At 39.5% G+C, this 9,490-nt stretch overlaps 1 protein-coding gene and 1 long non-coding RNA gene across 3 annotated transcripts in view; one reads left to right on the top strand and one right to left on the bottom strand.

The window, feature by feature from the left end:
- The window catches only part of LOC116695179 (uncharacterized), a 16,533-nt gene that overhangs the window by 4,929 nt on the left and 2,114 nt on the right, over positions 1-9,490 (bottom strand). Inside the window, exon 2 of the long non-coding RNA XR_004333375.1 lies at positions 8,490-8,492. This is a non-coding gene — a long non-coding RNA (uncharacterized LOC116695179). The remainder of the gene's footprint in view (positions 1-8,489; positions 8,493-9,490) is intronic.
- LOC116695178 (profilin-2) overlaps positions 3,280-9,490 on the top strand; it is a 9,809-nt gene continuing 3,598 nt past the window's right edge. Inside the window, exons 1-2 of one of the 2 annotated variants that reach the window (XM_032525290.1) lie at positions 3,280-3,640; positions 7,798-7,990. In XM_032525290.1, coding sequence (XP_032381181.1) covers positions 3,512-3,640; positions 7,798-7,990 — 322 coding nt within the window. In that variant the 5' untranslated portion in view covers positions 3,280-3,511. The remainder of the gene's footprint in view (positions 3,641-7,797; positions 7,991-9,490) is intronic. The other variant, XM_032525289.1, reaches the window with a different exon arrangement.

The following is a 9,490-nucleotide window of genomic DNA, read 5'->3' on the forward strand; positions in this document are numbered from 1 at the left end:
GATACCTTACAGGTTTTGTCTTTAACAACAATACACGTTGCTAATGGCCTTGTGAAAACTAAGCCTTTTCTAAAGCAAACACGTAGCTCCTTTCTGTATCTTCATGACTCATGCGCAGCCTGAGTGGTTTGGCTGTGAGTGGGACTATTTTGACAGAGCAGAAGTGCATAACAGAGGTGGCCATGGAAACTGGCGGCATCCAATGAGAGAACGGGATATGGGTGTGGCTGGCTGATTGACAAGTCCTGCTCACTTCCTTATGCCTGGTCAATTAATAACTTTTTCTGCACTCATTCTTTTGAAGGAGGGCAAGAAAAAGTAAAACTTTCTAAAGTAAAACTTTTCTAGATGTAGCTGTCACATAAGACTTACTGAACTTAGTGTGTTTAGCCATCTCACTTGCATAGTTGTCTAGTTTCTCACTAATGTTTATTTTAACACTAGTCTGAATGTAAATGATTGATTTGATGTAATTCATTTGAACCATTCCATTGAGAGTCAGGTTCATATGAGTGGGGAAAAGTCACTGATAAATGCTCTCTATTCACTCCATTCACTAACTGTGTGTCTTAAATGAATAGGTGTCTATATGCTATTGTACACCTGCTCAATAGAAGTAACTCCCAGGTGTCAACTTGTGCTACTATATAAGTGTGAAACATAGTGCATAGTGTTCAGAATACTTCACAGAAGTAGGTAAAAAAGCTTCCTTGGATAATCCTCACGGACCTAAATTTGCGATATGAGAGAAGTAATACAGCTTTAAAGATATGTGAAATCAACTATTAAACATTTCAATTTTTTTTTTCAGTTGAAAAATGCAGTTTAGATTCTATCTTTGTGTTCTGTTAAATTGAAAGCTAGCACGCACTAATGAAAAAGAAAGGATAGAAAGATCATAATAAGTCATGTGGTTACCTTATTAATGGTTTCCATGGAGCAAAAACAAACAGATACATACAGTACATGGTAGCCCGGTATGTTCATGATATCCTGTAAAAGAAAAGTCAAAGGTTGTATCCCACAACAGACAAAATATTGGATTATAATTATTGATGCATTAATAAATTAATCACTTTAATGTTGCAGATGGTAAAGGTTTAGTCAATTTGAATTAATTACTGCTGGGTAACTTGACAATTTTCCACTGGGGACCAATAAAGCCTTATTGATAAAATACTATTATTATTTATTTATCGATTATATTTGCATTATTAATCTGAATATGCAAAGTAACATTAGTAACTAAAGCTGTCAGATAAAGGCAGTGGAGTACAAAGTACAATATTTGCCTCTGAAATGTAGCAGAAAATAGAAAGACTCAAGTAAAGTACCTCAAATTTGTACTTATGTACAGTACTTGCGCAACAATTAACAGTGTGACCAAATATATTTCAGAAAAACACTTTTCTCTCAAAAAAGGCCCTATTTCACAATAATTTACCAATTTAGTGACACTTGGTGCAGTACACACAAGGACTTTAAATTATAAAGAGATGCATCCTTGACTAAAATGGTGAAAAACTCTTGAAATAACTGTGCATAAACCACACAAAATCCCTGCTGCTTAATCCCTGGAAGACGTTCTGGAGTGTAAACCATGCTTAAAATGTAAACAACACACATATATGGTAATACAGCTTGTCTCTCCAACACAGCACTAAGGATGGCAGCCTCAAAGAGCCTCACACATTAGGACTGTCCTTTGAGGAGAGTGGTTCTCAACCTTTTCGAGTCGCGAACCCTTAGTAATAATGAGGTTGGCGTCTGCGACTCCCGTCCCCCTCAAGAGTTCCAAACCAGTGTAAACAGGTGTTTCTACACGCCTCCCCCTGCTGATTTTGAGTGATCTTTGTGAATGTTCTGATAAATACATGTAAATAAGTAAAGCTTTGCTTTGATGACGGTTTAGTTTTAGCTCGCACCTAGCCTTATCCAATTTACATCAGGCTCTGTGGACTTGTGATGCATTTGTGACTTTTTTTCTCCCCCTGACCCGCCTTCAGAACCCTTTCTGTGTTCCAGGACCTCCTGATTTACAGCACATGAAATGTACCAAACAGTAACGTAATTCCCCAGTCTAGAATGGTATTTCATTTTTTTCTCCCCAACCATCTGGTGACCCCCAGAAAGGATCTTGCGACCCCCTCGGGTGTCCTGACCCCCAGGTTGAGAACCACTGCTTTAAGGAATATAATATTCTGGTTTAGTTTCTTTCCTGCCCAAAATGTAACACTGGTTACAGCAAGATATTTCTCTTCATCCAAAAATATTCAGGGATGATCAAAAATTTGTACTTAGCATAATGAGAATGTTTTACCTTATGATGACCTAGAGACCTTTCAATGGTGTTTTTTCTCTCTTTGAGTGCACAATGAGTGACCCAAAATAACTGCTGAACAATCAAAAAGAAAACATTCCCGCATAGATGGTATAGATTTGGGTAAGGCTGCAGATTGTGTCCATTTGCCCAGCTAAAGAAAATGTGGTATGAATCTTAAATTAAACAGCTGGATAAAACTGCTGACATTGAGATATTGTAAATTACTAATGATTAGTGCTTACCAAAAGAGCTTGGTAGCTATGGTGGCTTCAGTGATCATTTTAAGGTAAAAAAATAAACGTGAATTATTTTACTATTTTTATTAAATGAATTTGTATTATACCTTGTAATGAAAGTATACTGAACAAACTTATGAATGCAACATTTTAGTTTTTGCCCCCATTTTTCATGAGCTGAACTCAAATATCTAATACAGTAAAACTGCACATTTCATTGTGGCCAGCCTAAGGCACACCTGTGCAATAATCATGCTGTCTAATCAGCATCTTGATGTCCCACACCTGTTAAGTGGATGGATTAGGCAATAGAGAAGTCCACACTAACACAGATATGTGTGAACAGTATTTGTGAGAAATTGTGAGAAAGCCTTTTGTGTACATAGAAAAAGTTTTTGATCTTTGAATTCAACTCATAAAAAATAGGGGCAAAAACAAGTGTTGCATTTACAATTTTGTTTAGTGTAATTGCATCAGTTTACTTTGAAAATGAAACATCAGAGATTTACATTAACCTGACACCATAACATTTTTGATTTAAATCTGTATAAATGTACATTTTGATTGGTTTAATGTAAAAAAGAATAAAAAATATAAAAAGCTGAAACTAAATTTGATGTAGTGGAGGAAAAATAGTCTGTCTTGCTTTTGCCACCATATATTCATCCGCCGCGCAGTATATTATGCAATGAGGCAAAAGGGCGAACAACGACCTGGGCGGAGTGATTTTGTCAGGACTACACCCAAGCGCCTGTCCGATTGCAGCGGCTTCTCTTCGTTGTATAGACCAGAAGAAAGCCGGGACGTGACGGAGCCGGGGGGTTCTGCTTGTTGGAGGCCCGTTAAACAACCAATAAATACAGTGTCTTCATTGCTTCTTCCTCACTCAAGAGACGTTTGTGACCTAACTTGACCCGTCGTATTTTTTCATCTTAGAACTAATTTCACAACCATGTCCTGGCAAAGCTACGTGGACAACCTGATGGCTGATGGCAGCTGCCAGGACGCGGCCATTGTTGGGTACACGGACGCCAAATACGTCTGGGCATCGTTTGTCGGCGGTACTTTTGCCAACATTACGGTTAGTACACTTTGTGTCTCAGCATCTAGGGTTACGCGGAAGGAAAGTGTACATTTTGCATGCCGGTGCGTTTATCTGCAAAGCCAGGCCTGATTGAATGAGGATAAGGCGAGCAGTGTGTGGCACACATGGTGTCCGGTGGTCGCAATCAAGATGCTTTTCAACCTACCAGTTTTTTTTACCCATTTCCGATTAATCTAATACGCTATGTGGTAACAGCGTTCATACGATTGTTTTTAGAGATAACGTCAGTCACCGGTACCGCAAACTCGAGCTAACGTTAAAAGAGCTAGCTAGCTAGCTTTAACTAGTTGTGTTTGCGTGTGGTAAGAAGATGACAAGCATGACCAAGAATCTAATCTAAACCAGTAACGTTACCCGATTTAAAAAATGGATGGCAGGCTTTATGCTGCGAGGTGGCTAATGTCTTTTGTATATAACACCGTTAATACCGCCACTACAGCTCGAGGTTAGCTCAAATCAGGCCGATCATCCCCACTGGAAAATCATTATTAGCTAGCTAACGCTAATAGCGCAAAGTTAGCGGTGCTCACATGCGTTCTCGACGCGTTGGCGTGCTGCTGGTCTTTTCGGTTTCCCCTATTCGGCGTCTGTGAATTGCACTACCGCTACCGCCCCTTATTTTCCAAGATGGCGGAAACACTCCCGGTTTCTTACGCTGCATTCAGTGCTCCTCGGATGGTCCATTTTCTTGTCTAGGGAAGTCAGATTTTTGTGTCTCCGTGAATCGTAATGGTGGAAAAACATGGACGCTACACAGATGTTGTAATTAATTGCTCAGTTTGAATAAGTCGTTGATTGCTGTTTCCAGTATTCATTTCAAGTTTGGAGTCTTATTTTAGTGCTTTTGTCCCAGACTTGTTGCTGGCTCAGTACACCTTAAAACTACTAAAATATTACTATACTAAACTTTGATACGTTTTTGAACTGATCTAAGTCAATATACATGGTCAGTAATTAAGGTTACAACCTAATACCATATTACACATTATGTGAGCAACAAATTGGTGTACTTGAACGGTCTTACCATTAACCCAACATTTACTCTCGTCTGCCATGTTACTGACGCCAACTCGGTCTAACGTGTAGCAAACATTTCGCCGACTTAACGTATTATTACTGTATATTAAGTTTAACGTTAAGTTACATTATTTAAGTCTTCAAAGACCTGAGTTCAGCATTTAACAAGTTAAGTTATCCTAACTTGGCTAAACAATCCTCTCCGGTGCTTCCATGAGCCTCCATTTTGTCAGCTAAATACATTAGTGAATTTTAAATACGTGTGTTACGTTAGGCGTGTGTGTGTGTATAGTGACTCAGTGTGAAATGTTTTATCGTCATTACGAGCATGTTTTCTATGAAACGATAACCCATGCTACAGGGAAAGTGAACTATGAACGAGCGTGTGGCTCAGGCAACCAAGGCACGGTGACGTTCTTTTGAAGGCTCCAATTGAAAAAAAAAATGACATCGTGTTTCCTTGTGTGAAAAGGCTCATCTAAAGCTAGAGCTGCCTAATGGCCTGCTGTGCAGCTTTCTACCACTGCTAGCCAGCCCGTATTAGCTGTGTGATTTTTGCTTGACAGAATCCGCTGTATGAATGCAGAAAGCTAACGTTAAGTCAGAATATGTGAAAGTGCAGTACACGTTTGCGAAACATAGTGTGGAACTCTCAAAGGGGAAAGGCGGTGCATGTAAGAAGCTGGCCGGGCCCCAACATGTAGCTAGCTAGCCACGATGCTAACGGTGTCCGAGCCAGTAGAAATCTTGAGTTTTCTTCATGAAGAGTTTCGTGTGGCATGACGGTGCAGTTCTGGCGTTAAAGGGCGACGCCTTTTGTTCTGCATAATGGTTGAAAGAATAAATGCGGTTTAATACACGTGTTAGTAGCTACAGTTCCATGATGTGTTTGCACATGTAAGCAACAGTGGTCTCAAAAAGTGGAATTATTTATAACCGATTTCGCAGCATTGTTTGTCAGCTGTAGCGGGCCTTAGAGATGTCAGGACTCGCCAGTCATAGTATAACAGTCAGCTGTGTCTGAAAACAGACCATACACTTTTTGCATCTGTGGTGGGCTTGATACTTTCTTTTTACTGAGTACCAACTACTGTATTTATCAACTTAGCACGGGGTAACGGGTTTTTGTTTTTTTTAATTGGTGTGACTTATTCTGTTATGTATGGGTAAATTCCTAGATGGCTAGGACAAATGGCGTGCTTTTTTTTTTTAAATTGTTTAATTTAAAAATTAAACTGTGAAAATCCTCAGTAATTAACCAGTATTGAATGATAACCTGGGCCCTTAATCATGAACAGTGCAGCCCAGTTTCTTAATTAAAATTCATCATTCCTGTACTTACCATCCTGGCCAGTTTCAGAAGCTGTCCCCTGCTGCGTTTAACACTAAGATATCCTTTCTAACACAAAATGTAGTTAACTTCTCCTCTTGAATTAAAATTGATTCTATTAATGATGCTTCAAGGTATTTTGCAATCAAAGACTTAATCATTTATATTTGTTTCGAATAAGACCACTGTTGGTGCATATTCTATCCTCGGACCCCATGTGACTAGTGTAAATGTATATGTACAGGGTTTTTCCTGCTTGGAGAAATTTTTGGCTGGCACCAAAGGAAAATCGCAAACACCAAACTTCTGATTATCAGCAGCCAGCCTAGCCTCTCTCTCATCCACAGCTACTGTATACAGATGCGGCTGGCTCTAAATGCTTTGCTGTGAAGCTAGCACTAATGAGATCTCCGCTTGCAGAGAGAGGCTGTACCGGCCTCTCCCGGTGACCCCTGCTGGGACTGGCACAACGAAAAGCTGCTGACGGGCTAGGAGAGCTCAGCCTTCCGCTGGAGCCCCAACTGCTGTCTGTTTGCTGCTGCCGTCTGTATTGCACTGAGAGCTGTGAAAACGTCTCGTAGCCGTGTTAAATAGTCCAATTCCTTATTTTGGTACGGTTGGTTTTAACACCTGATGCAATGGAGTACACCTACACATCAGTGTGTATGGGTGTGGATGGTTAATATTTAAATTTATTAATGTTCTTTTTCTAATGTTAGATATTTACACTGCAAGACATATTTAGCTTCAATGAGATTAGTTTTGTTCATGAATGTTAGCTTTTCTGTTGCCTAAGTTAATTTTATCCCGATATGTTGTCTGAAAAATGCCGTTTTAGTTCATGTCAGAATGTGCTGGCAGATATGTCTTGCACTATGGACCTACAACTAGTCTCCTAAAGAGGTGTGGCTGGGGCGGACCCCACGTGAAACAGGAAACTACTGAGTTGGTGTCTTGGTTCTAAACGGTCTCTGGTACACCAAAGTTTACTACATGGCAAACACTTTATTGGCATTTCCCTGACTCGTTGAAAAGCTGCGGAAGCAGCAGAAGTAGCGTCTTTCTGGTGAGCACCGTTTAATATGAATCCAACACATAGACTGAAATACATTTTTTTTTTTTTTAATATGCTTTATTTTATTTTTTATAAAATTCAGGCTTCTTGCTGAGTTGTTTGCCGTGTAGGAGGTTTTAACCAAAGATTTTATTTTGAAAATATTCATTTAAAAATATTTCTGTTATGCCATACATTATGCAAAACTCAATACATTTTTAATATTTGTTGCATTAGTGAAATTTAAATATTGCAGTTAGGATCAGAATCCAGGAAATTCTGCCCTTGACAATGCTGCCGTTACCCGCTAGCGTACAGACATTTGTTTTAAAGGTGACTGCAAAGCAAGTTGTTTGGGGTTGGTCTAAGATTTGCACTAACCCAGACTGGGGGGGGGGGGGGGGGGGGGGGTATGTAGATTTTTGGATCTTTGCCACATTTTCATATTAGTCAGATTTGAATCGCATAGATCTTAATTACTCAAAATGTAAGGACTAAAATGGCAATCATATCTTTTGGCTACCAAAAGCAGATGCCACTTCTCAAAAGTAAATGTTGAGCCGACTGGTGCAATTATGCAGATATGTTCAAATAAGGCATAAAACCCCACAAAGTGTGGGGGGAAAAAAAAATTCTGCCTGAATGAATATACGACATTCTTGATTGTGCCCCCCCCCCCCCACCCCACCACCCCCCCCCCCCCCCCCCCACCCCCCCCCACCCCCCCCACAGCCTGAAGAAATCGACGTGTTAATAGGAAAGGACCGGATGGCATTCTTCACCAGTGGGATGACCTTAGGCAATAAAAAGTGCTCGGTAATCAGAGACAGCCTCCTACTTGACGGCGACTGGACAATGGACATCCGGACAAAGAGTCAAGGAGGAGAACCAACATACAACATTTCTGTAGGCAAAGCCGGCAAAGGTGAGCACTACATCCAGTGTAAAACATTTTAAAGCTGCAGTGACAGTGTAGCCTGCTTTGAAATAGTGTCCTTAGTTTAGCTACGTTTATAAATTTGTGTCTGCATGTGGGATAGATCTTGAATGCACCTTTCCTCAATATATGATTTACACAGGTGTTAAAATGTCTTGTGAGGAGACTGTCATTTGATTAAGATCTCTAGGAAACATTTTTGTTTAGAGCTATGGGGCAAGTTCATATCAGATGTTATTTGGGTCAGTAAGTGCTTGTATTATGCTTTTTCCCTTTGTTATATATATTTGTGCACATTATAGGTTTACAAAGGGGAAAAGCCCAAAGTCCACCCCGAGGGACTTACCCTCTCAACATAAAATACTGTTCACAAACTGCTCTATTGTAGTCCAGCCTTTACTTCCGGTACAAACGTGTTACTTTGTAACACAGGTTATAATGCTCGGCTAGCTGCTAGCGTGGCACGCCCTCATACTCTGCTTCTGACTAGCTAGCAGAGCTTTCCTAGGTACTGTGCATGTGCGACTCCCAACAAAGATGCCTCACTCTGTAGATAAAACCACGTACACCTATTCTAGTACAATCTCCTAAAAACTATTTATGAACCTGAAAATTAGTATATATGAGCACTTTAAATTATGGTCCTTGTCCATGCTAATAGTTCTGTCAGTTATAGCACTATTGCAGTGTAATATAATTTGGATGATGTATATGTTAACATTGGTACGGAAAACTAAACATCTTATAGATTTACTAATAACAGTCCTAAATTAATTACTCGTTTCTTGCGGTTTTTCCTCTCTGGTATATATATTAGGTTCGTATGTATGGTGTAGGCGTGTGCATCTCTTGGTTATCAGACTATCAAATCCATAACTAGTTACATAGGCTATGATACAGGGACAACATTAACAAGTTTTAATGTTGAATTGATTAATTATGAGATGCAATTCAATCTGATGAATACAGTTATTTGTTTAGTGTCAACGTTGTACATTTGAAATAAGCCAATTCTATAAAAGCATTGCCTACCTTCAAATATATTTCCTAAATAGGACCAGGCAAAAGCAAAGCTAGGACTTGTATGACTTTATTTTAATTAGCTAGACACTTAAAACCAAATAACATGAAGATCTTAAGTTAAATACTCCTTGCTGCTAATCTTAGGCAGTCCAGGACTGGAGGTCGATGTTACTAAAGCATATAAACGCACCGAAATACACATTTTATATAGTTATACCAGTCTGCATGTTTATGAACACACATGGATGTGGATGACACACTGCAGCTAGTAAAATGTTTACAATATGCACAATGTAGTCCTCTCAGCCACCTTAACTGCAGACTCCAAAAATATAACTTTTTTTTTCTGCATTCCAAACAAAGGTGCTGATCTCTGCAACCCCCAAATATAAATGACATCACACAAATGTCAAGGGCTTGCTCCTTACCGAGAAGTCCAGATTTCCACTAAACTACCATTTATTA

The sequence above is a fragment of the Etheostoma spectabile genome, chromosome 9 (genome assembly GCF_008692095.1).
Source record: "Etheostoma spectabile isolate EspeVRDwgs_2016 chromosome 9, UIUC_Espe_1.0, whole genome shotgun sequence".
Taxonomy (NCBI): domain Eukaryota; kingdom Metazoa; phylum Chordata; class Actinopteri; order Perciformes; family Percidae; genus Etheostoma; species Etheostoma spectabile.